Consider the following 17,148-nt stretch of genomic DNA (forward strand, 5'->3'; position numbering starts at 1 on the left):
ATCAATAGGCTCCTCCCATACCCTGAGTATATATTTCCAATAATTTTTGAGATATATTATTATTATTATTATTATGTTAAGGCTGTCTCTTCCTGATCCCTTATGTGCCACGTCCATTTTAGTTTAGGACTATTGCACTACACTTGGAGACTCAGTTACGAATAATTTTGAAAGTGAAAAAAAAAAAAAAAAAAAAAATTGAAAAATTTCTATGGACGCCGGGAAAATAAGTGATTATGCAATATGGGAGTGTTATAAAATTAGTGGAGATGACCATTTCACATAAAACCCAACTCGGTAGGTACTTCGTAAGTATGATACGTATAATAAGGTGGGGCTACGATCCCGGAAGCAATACCTTGCACTTCACTTTTCGCACAGTTCTGAGGTTTGACATTATTTTAAAGAGTGCTCATTTACGCTGCTCGAAAAAAAGACGAGTCCTTTAACTCAAAGCTCTGTGGTCAATTTGAGACTTGTTATACGTAGTAGGTACATGGGACAACTGATACCTATTGAGGCTGTTGGGTAGACCAAAATAATGTTATAACAATGAAAAATGAGTTCTGAATAAATTATTTGATAAAGATCTTTAAATACAATTATTTTATTTCAATTGTTATTACAATACGATGATACTCTCAAATACAATTACATATTTGACAATTCCATGCCAAGAAATAAAAAATATCCAAGTGTTAGGAAGGAAAAAAAAAAGAGTCTGGGACTGTTTGAGCCGTACAGAGGACGAAAATATCTTTCTAATAAAAATTGACCTATAAAATATAAATATTCGAGCCAGCTTTAAACACAACAGTCATTGACATGGCACAACAAAAAAGAAAGAAAAATGCAATTGAAAACCCCTTGAATCGAAAAAATCGACCGAATATACTATCCCATTACCTACCTACCTTGTATGGATTTCCCACACAGTGTAGGTAGGTAATAAATAAGTAGAAATTCTAGAAAATGAAAAATCTTTAGTAAAACACCGAGATACTAGTTGGACATTTTGTTAAATTAGGTTATTACCAAACGCACAATATACAGCCTTAAATTTATCAAACAATAATGAACTAACAAACAAAACACTTGGGTAGTATATACAAAATATGTCCTTGTTAAATCAAGAGTAAAATTTGACACAAGGAATATTTTTCAGCAAGGCAAAGAGTTCCCATGGGAGACTACAACATACGCAATTAAACTAGAATTTGTTTACACCATCACATAACAAGTAACAAGCGAACGAGCACAGTAGCACACTTGGCTAATGTTTGAGCCAGATAGCATATGTCTCACTATGTTTTCGACAGTGTAAACTAAACTTTACAATAATTAATTTAATCTACACATCATATTATTATACATCATACAATGTATAAAAAAATATCCTTACTTATACTTGGGATAGAGAGATATAGTAACTGGAGAACCCTTGAAAATTACTTTGCAGATTTCACACCATAACAAAAACCATATCTACAAGAGATTGAACTGCCTCTGTAATATGTAGGTATTAGCTAATAATAACAGGAATGAAAAAAGTTCATTAGTCAAATTAGCTACAATTTCATAAAGTCAACAACTCCTACTAGAAACAAAGGATTTGTTTACACCATCACATAACAAGCGAACGAGGACAATAGCACACTTGGCTAATGTTTGAGCCAGATAGCATATGTCTCACTATGTTTGCGACAGTGTAAACTAAACTTTACAATAATTAATTTAATCTACACATCATATTATTATACATCATACAATGTATAAAAAAATATCCTTATTAAATTCAAACATTAAATACATATCGTTATTATAGAGAGGATTTTGACATGATCCAAACCAATAGTAAGTTAAAGAAAGAAAAGGAAAATATGAAAAATAAATAAACAAATAAATAATATAGTTGGATTTCTATCCGAAAAATTGCTAACTAGAAGTCATTTACAGCATGCTGTTTTCAGCTCAAGATGAAAGAGAATGCCATAAAAATTTGGTTACCCCTAATTAAATGTAAAAATAAATACACACACTGACTACATAATGATTATATTAATATAATAGTACTCTCTTGAAATGAAATCTCAAGAGTAGAATTAAACATATCGAACACAAAAGGGCCAGCCTAGTTAGCTTGGAGGGTAGCTCGTCTGTCTTGTAAGCGCTAGGTCGCGGGTTCAATTCCCGCCCGGGGCGGACTTTATCTTAAACAGAGAAGGTTCTTTCTCGGAAAGGCTGGCTTTTTCCTATCCTGTCTTCCTTTCTGTTCGCTCTTCGGACGAAAAAAATATATGAGATTACCCAATATAGTCAAGCATAAACTATTGTTGTTCAATTAAGCTATCACAAAGGAGCGAGCTCAAGGTATTAATATAATAGTACTCTCTTGAAATGAAATCTCAAGAGTAGAATTAAACATATCGAACACAAAAGGGCGAGCCTAGTTAGCTTGGAGGGTAGCGCGTCTGTCTTGTAAGCGCTAGGTCGCGGGTTCAATTCCCGCCCGGGGCAGACTTTATCCTAAACAGAGAAGGTTCTTTCTCGGAAAGGCTGGCTTTTTCCTATCCTGTCTTCCCTTCTGTTCGCTCTTGGGACGAAAAAAATATATGAGATTACCCAATATAGTCAAGCATAAACTATTGTTGTTCAATTAAGCTATCACAAAGGAGCGAGCTCAAGATTACGAAAGCTCTCTTACTTAAAGTGTGACTTGGCATGAGCTACATAATTTGATTTCCTGGAGAACTCCTTGCCACAGACTTCACAAGGAAACGTGGTTTTCTCATACTTGTGAATGGTCGAGTGTAACTCCAGATTACTACTACTGAGGAATGCTTTCCCACATACAGTACAAACAAATGGTCTATCGCCCGTGTACACCTTCGTCTGGGTGTGTGTACGTTTGTGTACTATCAGATAGGATTTCATTTTGAAGCTACGTCCGCACACGTCACAGCAATGCAAAGTCCCATTCATATGTGCCAACATGTGGTTCTTGTATTTGTGATGAATGTCAAACGTTTTCTGGCAGTAGTCACATTGGAACTTGGGCTTGACTTTGGTGACTGGATCTTTCTTACTGTGTATAGCCATGTGCCCAATGAGTTGCATCTTGAGAGGATAGGACTTGTCACAGACAGGACACTTGTGTACAGATAGCTTGTCAGGGTGGGTCAGTAGATGACGCTGCAGATGTGCACTTTGACTGAAAGATTTGGAGCAATGTTCACACGTGTAGGGACGTTCGCCCGTATGACATCTGACATGGCGCTTGAGATCAGCATTAGAGCGGAAGTTTTTCTCACAATATTGACAAGAAAACGGAGACTTGCTGTCTTCATCACGTGATGAACAACTATCATCTGAATCACTGGAATATGTGGAACGAGGTCTAGGTTTGATTTCATCATCCTGAAATTAGATCATGCATTTCTACGAATCAATCCGCGTACTAGGATTACTTTAAAATGAAAAGTTACTTAGAATGACTAATAGATAAGTTCTTAGTTGGTTTCGTCGACAAAAGTTTCAATTTTCTAGTAATTTGTTTCTCAGATTGAACTTTTTTTCTAATTTCGCAACTATCATGGATTTCAATAAAAATCTTTTCACGTTACTGACTTACACTGCCGCTAATGGTCGCTACTCAATTGTCCTCGTCTGTGTGTGTTTATTTTATACGATTAAATTCCAATAGGCACTTTCTTATAATAAAGAAATAAAGTACCTAATTGGAATACTCACTAGAGGTACGGTGACACCATTGATCAATCCGTTTGACATGTTGTGCTCATTGATAATACGATTAAGTCTGAGATCATCATCGCTATCTTCATCCTCACTCTCAGATCCAGCACTGTTGGGTTTTGTCCTCTGAGACACAGGAACCACTTCCTCTTCATCATCTTCATCTCTCTGCAATAAAAACCAAATTTTACATGGGCATATGTAACTATAGTTATTGCTCTAGAATTTTTTTAATACCCAAGTACTTGAAAATCAGTTTTGTTTTGTAGCACAGTTTTTATGAGAGAAAAAAAAGCATTAAGCCCTAAAAGATCACGAAAAATTTATCCCAAGTGCTACATATGTTAATGTGATGTGATGTATCATTACCCCTTGTATAAAATGTGATGGTCACTGTGCTAAGGACTACGGAGATCACTGAAAACAAGAAGGAGATAGAAAGTAAAAATTCAACTCACCACTGGTAACACATCGGGGGTGAGGCTCCTCCTGTCCTTGGTTCGAGTCTCGGACACAACCATTGGTTCATCATTAGAATCATCATCAGACAAAGCCAGTTCTTCATCTACAGAGCGACGAATAGCCAAGTCTATATCAGACTCACTGGAAGATGGAGAACCCATTGGATTGCTTTTGATGTCCACGAATATGCCCATGTTCTGGAAAAGCATAACGAAATTGATTAAACTTTCATAAATTTGAAGAGGAAACCTAAAATACTGAAATACTGCTAACTACTGCTAAACAGTCTAAGTTTGCCTGAGCTGGTAGAACAATCGCATTTTTTCTTTCTTAACTTTGATATAAGGAACTGTACCAGCAGAGATCTTATCTTTCCGACCAAGAGTATGGAATAGGGGAAACCAGCTATTCTCAGAACGAACAACGAATTTTGATTGTTCAGGATAAAGTTTGCTTCAAGTGGGAATCGAATCCACGACCTAGCACTTACAAGGCAGGTGCTACCTTTCTAACTAGGCTGGCTATCCTATAACTAGACTGGCTACTGGCTATTTATCAGGAAAAGTGTTAGTGTCCTGAATAGTACCTAAAATCTAAATGAATAGAATATTTTTTTTTCTTTATGTAAGATAGAAGATGACTTCCCCCTCCCACATCAATATACATAGTACAAAAAAGTTAAGTGTATGTTTACTTTATTTTCCAGCTGGTCAGACTTCAAGTTGTCAAAACACTCCACTCCATACTGCCTCTCTCTGAAATACAGAAGAAAGAAATAAAATTACCCTATAAGTATTACCTATCACTAAATAATCAGCTACCTACTAATCAGCCACCTATCTCTTGTGTAAAACAAGACATTTTTCTATTAGTCTCACATAAGCATACCTGATTGAATACAATCAAATTCATTTCGAATTCTCCAATGAATTAAGTAGGTACATCCATTATCAGATTTATTGATTATGAACTATTAAAGTATTGAATCACAAAGAATAGTGGCATGTGTGTCTGTGTAGAGTGGCCCCCATAGTCTTCTCGAATCCAGTCCAATAAATAATAATTTGTTCTTACTTTTCTTCTTCCATAAAATAAATTTGAGGGGAAAATTATAGAGTAGGTAGTAGGTAGGTTTTAAAAACAATAATGTACATTGTACACTTATGTCTACTGCTGAATGAGGTATAATTCTGTAATGATTGAGCATACAATTTCATGCCCTAACTTGATTTAAATTTGCTATTTCCTGATCATTTATTAGACAAATGCCTACTCGTATTATGCCTAACCCTTGAGCTACCAAGACAGATCAGTACCTCAAATAAATATAGATTCCTAGTTGATTTTTTTTAAAAAACATGGTTACTTATTTTGCTATTTACTCTATAGATCTAGAAATCATTTATGTAGGTTTTGATTTAGCATAGGTACCCACTCAATAATCATTCTCTTTACTGACTTACATACTTACTGCTTAGTAACAACAAAAAATTATTATTGTTTTAATTTTTTATGTAAACAAATGTGAGATATCAAATTTATTCAACTAGCTTACTTAGCAGGACAATTGTTTTTTTTTTTTTTTCTTATGGTGTATAGTGATTACTAGGCTAAGAAGAGGAATATGTAGATATGTAATGATGATTTAGCAAATAAAATTAAACATGTAGAATATTGATAGTAGGTGTCAAATATTAGATAGGCAAATGCAGTGTTGAGTCATTATTTTTTTCCTCCTCAGCATTCTGATTAAATTTTGCAAAAATTAGTACATATCAGCACTATTTTGTTCTAATTACTACCTACCTATTTACTTATTATTTACTTGGTTATTCATTAAAAAAAAAAGGTCAATAGGTATTCTGTCCAGAACAAATTATTAAATTTAACATGCTAATGTCAGAATGTCACAGATAAACTTGGTTAAGTTAACTCTGTGAAAGAAAAAAAAAGGCCTTTCATACAAAATCTCTGGGACCAACAAGGGTGTCTGCTGTTTGGAGCATTTGCTGTACTTTGATCAAATGACACCCAGACACCTTTTTTGAACAGGATACCCTATAAAGACACAGGAAACACATCAATAATCAATCTTCCTATGTAGTCTGAGCTACAGATCTTATAGTACCTACCTACTTCCTTTTTTCCCAATAATAATTCTTATCATAGTAGGTATTAGGTGTTCAAGTGTACATCATAACGTCATGATATGAAATGTGTGCGGCATGAGTGCAAATTCTTGTTCTTGTTGTTGTACTTATTATACAAGCTTGCACAATATTCAATATTCTTTGATATGAGAGAAGATGGTGTAGAAGGTATCCGAGGGGAATACAAAAGAAATGACAACTGACAACTAGAAAAGCATAAATGTCGATCAACAGTCAACAGTGCCTGGAACGCATATTTTTATATATATCTATGTGTATACTTTTAACATTTCTAGAGCTTTGAACGTGTAACATGATAACCTTTTTTCGTTGCTACCTATTGATTACACCCTTGTTACATCACAATAGTTATGTAAGTGATTATACAATGTAAAAAAATAGATAGGAGAGGAGCACACAGTAGGTACCAAGTTTGGAATGGGTTTTACAAGCCTTATTTCTTGTTGTCAGTTCATAAAACTCTTTAGGTAACGTTCTTAGTTCATACACAGGTAGCTACCTTCCTTGTGTCATATTGTCAGCCTTTGCAAGATTGTAAGTACTTTGTGAGATATGTGGGTTTTATTTTATCAAAATTTATTTACTTATTTTTCTTAACTTTTTCCCTAGGTTTGATTGCTAGAAGCGAATAAAAATAAATGGACTCAATAAATTGGTTTTAAAAAAACTTGGAATTTTGTTGAGTTAACATAGCTACTGACTTACGTAGGTTCGTAGGTAGGGACCTACGTGACTTGTGCGCGTATTTCAAAGCTCGGAGAAAACCTCACGTTTCAAAGTTCGCGAAGGCCAAATTCTAGCTACCACGCTACAGATTCTTATCATAGTAGGTATTAGGTGTACATCATAACGTCATGATATGAAATGTGTGCGGGATGAGTGCAAATTCTTGTTCTTGTTGTTGTACTTATTATACAAACTTGCACAATATTCAATATTCTTTGATATGAGAGAAGATGGTGTAGAAGATATCCGAGGGGAATACAAAAGAAATGACAACTGACAACTAGAAAAGCATAAATGTCGATCAACAGTCAACAGTGCCTGGAACGCATATAAAGTACTTAGATAAGATTAAAGGATTCTGGTGTAATGAAAAGAATTTATAGTGTGGTCTGTATCCAAGGCGATACCGATCGACATCGCTTGACCATGTTGTGGACACGGCTTTATATTTTTACGGCCATCATGAACAGAACTCCTTGAATTTGTATTCCAGTGTTGCACGTGGGCAGAGTATTGCAAGCAAATGATGCACAGCTCAGAGGCCATGAACCATCATGTGTCGACGAATGGGGCTGCGCGGTCCGAGTGCGTGGCCATTTTGGACGCCGGGGCCCAGTACGGGAAAGTGATTGATAGGAAGGTGCGGGAGCTCAATGTGGAGAGTGACATTTTGCCCCTGGACACTCCCGCCTTCACTCTGAAGGAGTGTGGATATAGGTGAGTCTGTAGACAGTACAATCTTACTACTTCTGTGATACTAGGACTCTCTTGATATACATAAGGCTAGACCTGATATGATTGATACTATTGAAGCTAAAAATTCGGCTGTAAAATGTTTTCAAAATAAATGTTAAATACCTACTAAAAAAATAAAGAGCCACGTAGGTATATCCTTGTTTTTTTTTTTGTTTTTTTTTTTTTTCACTAGAAAGATTTTGTAATTTTTTGATGCTCCATATCAACAAATTTTGTTTTCAATTTCAGGGGGATTATAATATCCGGTGGGCCCAGCTCAGTCTATGCAGAGGATGCTCCCCGATACGATGCAGATATCTTCAAAATAGGCGTTCCTGTATTGGGTAAGTCATAGGATCCATAGATGGAGTAGAAAATTCAAGTTCAATATTTTTATTTGACTAAAACCTTATTGTAATACATAGTTATGGTTGGCGCGGTGGACTTCGCTTCTAGAGGTTCGAGTCCAAGTCAAGTCATAAAATTAATCGATGTGTAATTGTGTATGTAGGATAGCGACATTTGTGACAAGCATTTAAAAAAGCTTAACTATAATCTCTCTCTTTTCATTTGATTCTAACTTTCATGGAGAATGTATTCAAAATAACAGGATGTCATGAGTCTTCTTCTTTGGCTTTTCCGTGTTCAGACGGGTTCGGCGTTTTTTTTTTTTTTTGTCAGCCTCTCAATCAGTTCTAGGGTGCTTTCTTTTGAACTGACAATTGGTTTTGGCTCCAAAAATTTACGAGTGGATGCTCTTCGCACTCAACCTTTGCTATTTATTTAGCAAGATAAATCTCATGCTGGTATCCTCCTCGTTTAAAGCACCCCAGCCAGACTTGTCAGGAGTAGCTAATAATAATGTTCTGTTTTATCTTGAACAGGTATCTGTTACGGAATGCAGATGATGAATAAGGAGTTCGGTGGTACAGTCATCAGGAAGGATGGCAGAGAAGATGGTCAGTTAGATATTGAAGTGGATCCCAAGTGCATTTTGTTCAAGTGAGTAGAAACTGACCAATTCCTGGATCAATAGTATATTGCCTGCGTACCGAAATCTAAGAGAGAAGGAAACCAGAATACGAGGAAGCCGGGGTGAGAATTGAACCCACGACCTAGCTCTTACAAGGCATAGGTTGAAATTTTTATCATGTTCTATTTCTATTTCAGAGGTCTTCAGCCTGCACAGCCTGTACTTCTCACACATGGGGACTCCATAGAGAAGGTAGCAGAGTCATTTCGTCCCGTAGCCATGTCCGCCAATTTTATAGCAGGTACCCACCCATTTATATTATTCATAGTTTATTACAGGAACAGTACACACCACTGGACAATAGAAAGGATTCATAAAAAAAGTCTGGAGATTGAGGCCAATGCATAACTAATGTGTAGTGGACAAAGCCCATTCTGTGGTAGATTTTTCTGACGTGAAAAATCCGTCATGTGAATCCATGACAGACTTGACACCTATTTTCCTTTCATAAATTTAAAGGTGATATTGGTAGAAAATAGGGGAAATGGAACATTGCCTAGCATTGTACCATTGCCATCTGAAAATCGTGAAAAGAAAACATGTCATATGACATTGCTGTGTGAGCCTGTGAGTAGCATTTTCTCACTTTGAAAACAGTAACATTAGAAAGTCCAAGTGCTAATCAGGATTCTGTGGTGAAAAAATTGATGGATTAATGGATTTGCCATGTAGACATCATTTGACTTGAATCAGTGTGGACTGGGCAGGCAGGGTCATAATTAGAAGGTAGAAGGAAAGGGGGCCTGCACCCCCCCCCTCTTTGGATTTAATTTTTGTTCCTTCACTCAGGGGGAGGCTGATACATCACTGTTATGGACTTATGGACTCTTAGCCCCCCCCCCCATCAATAAAACCCTGTGTATGGGCCTGGGATAGGGAGCAATGAGCCAAAACTGAATGTACTTTTGTGCACTTAAGTAATGGGTTTTTTATGGACTCTTAGCCCCCCCCCCATCAATAAAACCCTATGTATGGGCCTGGGATAGGGAGCAATGAGCCAAAACTGAATGTACTTTTGTGCACTCAGGTAATGGGTTTTCTGAACAAATCCTTTTACCTCTTGAGAAGTGGCTGCTACTAATATTGTCAACTCCCATGGCATAGTAATCACTTGCCTTGTATGTAAAAGACATTCCCCAACAAGGTCAGAAAGTTTGCAACATAAATAGATTGAACTCCAAAACTGACTCATGTGGGGCTCAAGTTAAAGGGGGGTGTTCACTTAACCCAATGCACCCTGTATAAATTACCTTAAATAGATTGAACTCCAAAACTGACTCATGTGGGGCTCAAGTTAAAGGGGGGTGTTCACTTAACCCAATGCACCCTGTATAAATTACTTCAAACACTTTCCTTTCTGAGGGACAACAGTACCTGCCTATGGAATTGTAGATTCAACAACTGCTAGGTTCAAAAATTCATTTTTGATCACTTATTATTTTTTCTTTCTTCTTCTCTTACCTCTACATGGAAAACAAATGATGACAATGTGATTAATATTAGGCAATACATAAGTACATGGTAATTTATTTTCCATTAAATAGAAAATGAAATTTTAATGTGCCCACAACAGTATCTCTACAAGATACCTACATATTTTAGTGGAAAGGAATATCAAATAGAGGGAAAAAAGTGAAAAATTAAAACTGGTGAAAAAATTGCATCAAAACATACCTAATGTGCATGATTCCAAGGTTAAATAGAAAATGAAATTTTAATGTGCCCACAACAGTATCTCTACAAGATACCTACATATTTTAGTGAGAAGGAATATCAAATAGAGGGAAAAAAGTGAAAAATTAAAACTGGTGAAAAAATTGCATCAAAACATACCTAATGTGCATGATTCCAAGTAGGTAAGTACTCTACTCATTCATGTTTTTACATTTTGATTTATTATATTTTGCCATTTCATCTTTTCTATTTTTAGATATTTATACTATTAGTTTATTTGCATATTCATATTCACATTTATCTCACACAGAGTAAGATAGTTTTTTGTTTGTTTACCTTTTTCTTTTTGTTATTGAAGTATTGTTATGTGGATGGTCTATTTTTAGATATTTATACTATTAGTTTATTTGCATATTCACATTTATCTCACACAGAGTAAGATAGTTTTTTGTTTGTTTACCTTTTTCTTTTTGTTATTGAAGTATTGTTATGTGGATGATTGTAAGTTATTTGTAAAATTTTTTAGGTTTTGTATTTTAAGTAAGTACATGAAGTCAGAATAATTATGGAATCATGTAAACAATTAGGTAACTGCTTGCCAATATGTATGAATTTTCTACCATCAAACAAACCTAGTCTTTAGGAAATTTTTCAAATGACCTAAACCAATAAATGAGTAGTTGAGTAGGTTCATAAGAAGAAAGTACAGAATTAGGTACCTAAAATTTGATAATAATGGCAATAAAGTATTAGGAAGATGATACTTTCCATGGGGTAATTTATTGCATTTTTTTAGGAAGCAAGGAGAAAAAGATTCATAATTATATTGATCTCTTTTTTATATATATATAATAAAGTATTAGGAAGATGATACCTACTTTCCATGGGGTAATTTATTGCATTTTTTTAGGAAGCAAGGAGAAAAAGATTCATAATTATATTGATCTCTTTTTTATATATATAGGCGTTAAGTTATTCACAGTTAGTGCAAGGTATCCGGGGTTTGTTCGCGGCATCCGCGGTTTTTCGTGGTGTTCGCGGTATCCGCGGTTTGTTCGCGGTATCCGCGGTTTGTTCGCGGTATCCGTGGGTTGTACGCGGTATCCGTGCTTTATTCGCGGGTCGTTCGTGATATCCGCGGTATCCGCGGTTTGTTCGCGGTATCCGTGGTTTATTTGCGTGTTGCTCGTGGTATCCGCGGGTTGTTCGCGGTATCCGCGGTTTGTTCGCGGTATCCGCGGATTGTTCGCGGTATCCGCGGATTGTTCGTGGTATCCGCGGTTTGTTCTCTGTATCTGCGGTATTCGTAATTTGTTTTCTGTATCCGCAGTTTGTTTCGCAGTATGACTGATTTGTTCCCGGAATCCGCGGTATCCGCGGCTTGTTCACGAAATTCGTGGATTTTGTTGGCGGCATCCGCTTTTTTTTCCTCGTTTGTTTGCGGTCTTCATTTTTTTCCTTTCTCAAATTTATTAACTTTACAATTTATCTTTCACATTCTGATTTAATTTTCCAGGCATTCCTGAGCGGAGGTGTAGACTCTACCGTGTGTGCTGCCCTGCTGCACCGGGCCTTACCTCAGGAGCAGATCTATGCTGTCCACATAGACAACGGCTTTATGAGACACAACGAGAGCTCGCTCGTGTGTACCATGCTTAACAAACTAGGTCTTAATGTTAAAGGTATGTGCAAATATCCTTTTTGTTCCGTCAGGCGTTTTGACTATGTGTTAAAACATGTCATTCAGCTTATATCTTATCTATGATGTTGAGGGATGTTAGGTATAACATGAGGGAATCGAAACCAGATTTTTCATCCTATAGGGACGGAGGGTGGGGTGGTGAGGATCGTATGGGGGTATCAAGGGGGCAAATCAGAATGTAAGCAAGAATGAGGGGTTCACCACAAAAACAAGTAAATTGAGGGGTATTAATATAATCACTCGTGTGTACCATGCTTAACAAACTAGATCTTAATGTTAAAGGTATGTGCAAATATCCTCTTTGTTCCGTCAGGCGTTTTGACTATGTGTTAAAACATGTCATTCAGCTTATATCTTATCTATAATGTTGAGGGATCTTAGGTATCGACACCAGGTTTTTCATCTATAGGGACGGAGGGTGGGATGGTGAGGATCGTATGGGGGTATCAAGGGGGCAAATCAGAATGTAAGCAAGAATGAGGGGTTCACCACAAAGACAAGTAAATTGAGGGGATCTAGTAAACACATAACTATGTGTTAGTCTGGTGGGGCCGATTCTCAATCTTGTTAATATCCTCAAATGATCAGAAAGGGTTAAATTCAGAAATTCACTTTTGTTGTTACAAACAAGTCCATTGACGACCAGTTAGTTGGCCACTTTTAATAGGATTTGTAGCTGCTGTACAGAAGTACATTAATTTGTTCCACTGGACTAGAATGTTAGTGGACGCCAGTGATTACTCGAAGCCAATAGCTGTACTGCTCAAGGCGTGTCATGTCAGCTTTTATGTGTCCAGTTGGGTGGAAGAGCTCACTAAGTGAGAATCCTGTCATTAGGCTTAAAAAAAAAAAAAAAAAAAAAAAAAAATTTGATTGTTGTTTGTGTTTGTTTAGTTTTAGTGTATTTTTTTCTATTGTCATTTTTGTACAAAGGGTTAGTCCCGTAAATAAATAAAATAAAACAACAATATATGAATAATAATAACGGAACCTGTTCTCCTCCATTGTGATTTCCAGTGATCAACGCTAGGCACATATTTTCCAATGGTACCACCACGGTGCCAGTAGATGCCAAGGATCCAGGCAGGACTCGCCTCACCAAGATGCTTCATCTGGTGTCCAATCCCGAGGAGAAACGAAAGATCATCGGAGACGTGTTCGTCAAAGTTCGGGACGAGGTGAGTGCAAGAAAATAATATTTTTTTTTCTTTTTTTTTTTAAGAGGTTTGACAGAGGGAACTGTAACTGCTATGGTCTTATCGTCCCGAAATCGAAGAGAGAAGAAAGAAATTTATAGAAAGTGACGAGTGGCCTATTGCTGATTTATCGGGAGGTGCGAAAAAGTTATGCTCTCACTGGCAACATTGGTAAGCGATCAGTGAACTTTCCCCTACCGGTTTCAGTGTTGCCAGCTATTTCGTTTCAAAAAGGGATTTTTCTTGAATAATCAAAATTCCCGTTTTAATCTCGGTCTATGCACTCTAAGCAATATGATTGGCATTTTAATTTTTAAAAATCAGATTGCTTAATTCGAGAGGTAAACTTAAACCGACCCGCTTTGTATACCATCCGATTGCTTAATTCGAGAAATAAACTTGAACCGACCCGCTTTGTGTACCATTAGATTGCTTAATCCGAGAAGTAAACATAAACCGACCCGCTTATTAATCTTAATATGTTCACAGGGAGACTGTCGTAGTTACAACTACGTGGTGGGCATTTCCTGCGAGAAGGAACCTGACTGGACAGACCTGGCTGTCATCGCTCGTATTGTACCCAAAGTGTGTCACAATGTGAACCGGGTATGCTACATCCATGGCGGCGTAGTGAGTCACCAGGTGTCAGATATAACGCCTACCTATCTAACGTCCAGCGTGTTGAGCGTACTACGTCAAGCAGATCATGTGGCTAATCAGGTGAGTATTGAAAAAATCCTTCAAAAATTGTCACCTAAATTCCTGCCCTGCACTAAAGTCTAGCAACAACATCGTGCAAAAATATTGGGATACACGTGGGAGAATGACCTAACGGCCAAGTTCCTGACATTTTTTTTTATTTTTTTCTGACGTGACGTTTGAAAACGAGTAGGTATTAAAAAAATATTCGCCTCTGGGAATCAAAATGTATAGTTAGTAAGCAAGCCACCTAAATTCCTGCCCTGCACTAAAGTCTAGCAACAACATCGTGCAAAAATTTTGGGATACACGTGGTAGAATGACCTAATTTTTTCTTCTTTTTTTTCGTTTGAAAACAAGTAGGTATTAAAAAAATATTCGCCTCTGGGAATCAAAATGTCTGGTTAGTAAGCAAGCGCCTTATCGCTGAATTTTTAGTATATCTCCGCATCACCCCGAAATTTCCGCAAGGTTTGACTTGGGGCCTAGATAATTTGTTCATTACATTTTGGGGTCCGTTGTACTTTAAAAAAAAAAAAAAGGATTGATAGAGGGAACTGAAACTGCTAAGGTCTGATCGCCCCGAAATCGAAAAGATGAAGACAGGATAGAAGAAGCCCAGCCACTCCGAGAACGAGCATTATCCGTTTAGGATAAAATCCGCCCCTGGCGGGATCGAACCCGCGGCCTAGCGCTTACAAAGCAAACGCGCTACCAACCAAGCTAACTAGGCTGGCTCATTGGACCTTTGAAGGTTCCATAGAGGGCTTTTTCTCCGAGTTAGCTCTAGAGTTTACTGACCTACTTGCAATTTATGTGCCTTTGTGTAATTATCTAATTATTAAAAAGATCAAAAATATCTAAACATTTATACCTAAGTAACTGTTTGGTATTTGATTTTCAGATCATGTTTGACTACCACAATAGAATTGCTCAGATGCCCGTTGTTCTAATTCCTATCCACTTCGACCGGGAGCCCACATCTCGCACTCCCTCGTGTCAGAGGTCACTCGTGCTAAGACCTTTCGTGACCAACGACTTTATGACTGGGGTACCTGCGCTGCCTGGCAAGCACATCCCTGTAGATGTAAGTCACAGTCTTCTCCTTTATTTACAAATAAATAGCAATGTTGTATACATAATTATAATTATTTTTCAACTTTTTTTTTTTTAAATTTATACGTTTTTTTAGAAGTTCACTATTTTTCCTTTCTTTGTACCTCCTGAACCGCTTTTGTCCTAAGAATTTTACGAGACATTTTACCTGTTTTTTTTTTCGTTTTTGAAGAGGTTGGATCGAAGGAACTGTAACTGCTAAAATCTTATCGTCCCGAAATCAAAGAGAAAAGGACAACGGAATAGGAGAAAGCCAGCCGTTTCGAGAACCTTATACGTTCAGGATAAAATCCGCTCCGGGCAGGAATCGAACCCGCGGTCTAGCGCTTACAAAGCAGACATACTACCAACCAAGCTAACTGGGCTAGCGTGTAAAGTTTTGAATAAATCATCAAAATTTCTTCATTTATTTTATAAGATTCCATTTATTGGTTTTTCAATTCAATTCATTCAGTTTCCATTTGCTTTAATTCTCCACAGGTAGTACAGAAGATGTTCACAGAGCTGCAAGCCCTGTCGGGGATATCCAGAGTTCTGTACGATCTGACATCCAAACCGCCCGGCACTACAGAGTGGGAATAGGAGTGTGTGAGGATCAACATGAGGTACCCAGTAGGTCGGTAAGGGAGTCGAGTTGTATTTGAAACGCACGGAAGTCGAGAGTTTGTTTATGAAGAAATGAAATTGGCGATATCAAGAACAAATGAAGTTTCTTTAACGCTTTCTGAAGAACGTTTGTACAGAAATGAAGTGCCAGGATTCTCCTAAAAGAGCTCTTCCACCCAACCACTTCTTTCCGGGTTGAAGTTTTTTTTTTAATGGAATTGCGTCAATATCATTCAGATACTAAGAAAAGTCGTCTTTAAGAGTTGATTTGTCATTTTAAGATATTGCAATTGAGAATGCTATTCACACAATTTTGTTTATTTCACTAATGAAACATCAATACAGAAAGTACTTGAAATCATCTTTCTCCCTACTCATTGGATCAACATATTTCTCTGTTTTGTTGTCTTCCCGACGCTATAATGGCTCACCAATAGAACTCTGAATATAGTCTCAAGTCTTCGAAGTCAGAATTTTGTGTAAGGGAGATTTGAAATTGGGTATTGCTCTGTCTCTCCCCTGAAGTAAAAGCACAAACCTGAAACCTTTAAAAAAAATAGGTATGCCATTTTGTGAAGCAAAAAAAAAAAAAAAAAGTCACGGTCCGGTAACGTTCCGATCAAAAGATTGAGTATTCACACTATCGTTCAAGCAACGTTCATGCTTCGGTCATGCTTCGGTCCTTTTTCTTTCATTTCTAGTTGGTCTGAACGACGGAATGTTGATCGTTGCTTGATCGCTGCCTATTCACACTACAGTGCCAGTCTCGCTCCGGTCACGGTCCAGTTTCGGTCCGATCAAAAAGATTCGTCGCGAGAATGTTCCAAATTTTGACTGTGAGCTGACCGTTACCGTACCTTGACTAGAACGTCTAGTGTGTACACTCGCATTTACTTGCCTTCAACAATCATTTGATCGGACCGTTACTGGACCGTGACTGGACCTTGACTGGCACTATAGTGTGAATCAAGCTTAAAGCCTGATTCACACTATAGTGCCAGTCAAGGTTCAGTCACGGTCCGGTAACGGTCCGATCAAAAGATTGAGTATTCACACTATCGTTCAAGCAACGTTCATGCTTCGGTCAATATGTTCACAGGGAGACTGCCGTAGTTACAACTACGTGGTGGGCATTTCCTGCGAGAAGGAACCTGACTGGACAGACCTGGCTGTCATCGCTCGTATTGTACCCAAAGCCAAGGTTTGAGGCCAGCAAAACTTTTCCTACGTTTAATGTTTTCTTTCGATTTTAGTTTTCAGTTTTCATTTCTTCGA

At 37.3% G+C, this 17,148-nt stretch overlaps 3 protein-coding genes across 3 annotated transcripts in view; 1 reads left to right on the forward strand and 2 right to left on the reverse strand.

Moving 5' to 3' along the window:
- Positions 1–2,511: 2,511 nt before the first annotated feature.
- Positions 2,512–5,010, reverse strand: LOC103524226 (gastrula zinc finger protein XlCGF52.1-like). Its single transcript, XM_008489235.2, has 4 exons — positions 4,910–5,010; positions 4,212–4,412; positions 3,751–3,921; positions 2,512–3,417 (listed from the first exon to the last, which is right to left on the reverse strand). The coding sequence occupies exons 2-4, from the start codon at positions 4,407–4,409 to the stop codon at positions 2,701–2,703; spliced, it is 1,086 nt and encodes a 361-aa protein (XP_008487457.1). The 5' UTR covers positions 4,410–4,412; positions 4,910–5,010; the 3' UTR covers positions 2,512–2,700.
- Positions 5,011–7,347: 2,337 nt separating this feature from the next.
- Positions 7,348–16,373, forward strand: LOC103524245 (GMP synthase [glutamine-hydrolyzing]). Its single transcript, XM_026833343.1, has 10 exons — positions 7,348–7,829; positions 8,097–8,191; positions 8,732–8,849; positions 9,018–9,121; positions 11,937–12,236; positions 13,274–13,434; positions 13,794–13,816; positions 13,881–14,172; positions 15,056–15,238; positions 15,748–16,373. The coding sequence occupies exons 1-10, from the start codon at positions 7,636–7,638 to the stop codon at positions 15,847–15,849; spliced, it is 1,572 nt and encodes a 523-aa protein (XP_026689144.1). The 5' UTR covers positions 7,348–7,635; the 3' UTR covers positions 15,850–16,373.
- LOC108254540 (cyclin-dependent kinase 7-like) overlaps positions 15,936–17,148 on the reverse strand; it is a 2,411-nt gene continuing 1,198 nt past the window's right edge. The window contains exon 4 of the mRNA XM_026833344.1: positions 15,936–15,991. Within this exon, the coding sequence (XP_026689145.1) occupies positions 15,936–15,991 (56 nt within the window). The remainder of the gene's footprint in view (positions 15,992–17,148) is intronic.

This window comes from Diaphorina citri, unplaced genomic scaffold (genome assembly GCF_000475195.1).
Source record: "Diaphorina citri unplaced genomic scaffold, Diaci psyllid genome assembly version 1.1 scaffold89, whole genome shotgun sequence".
NCBI lineage: Eukaryota > Metazoa > Arthropoda > Insecta > Hemiptera > Psyllidae > Diaphorina > Diaphorina citri.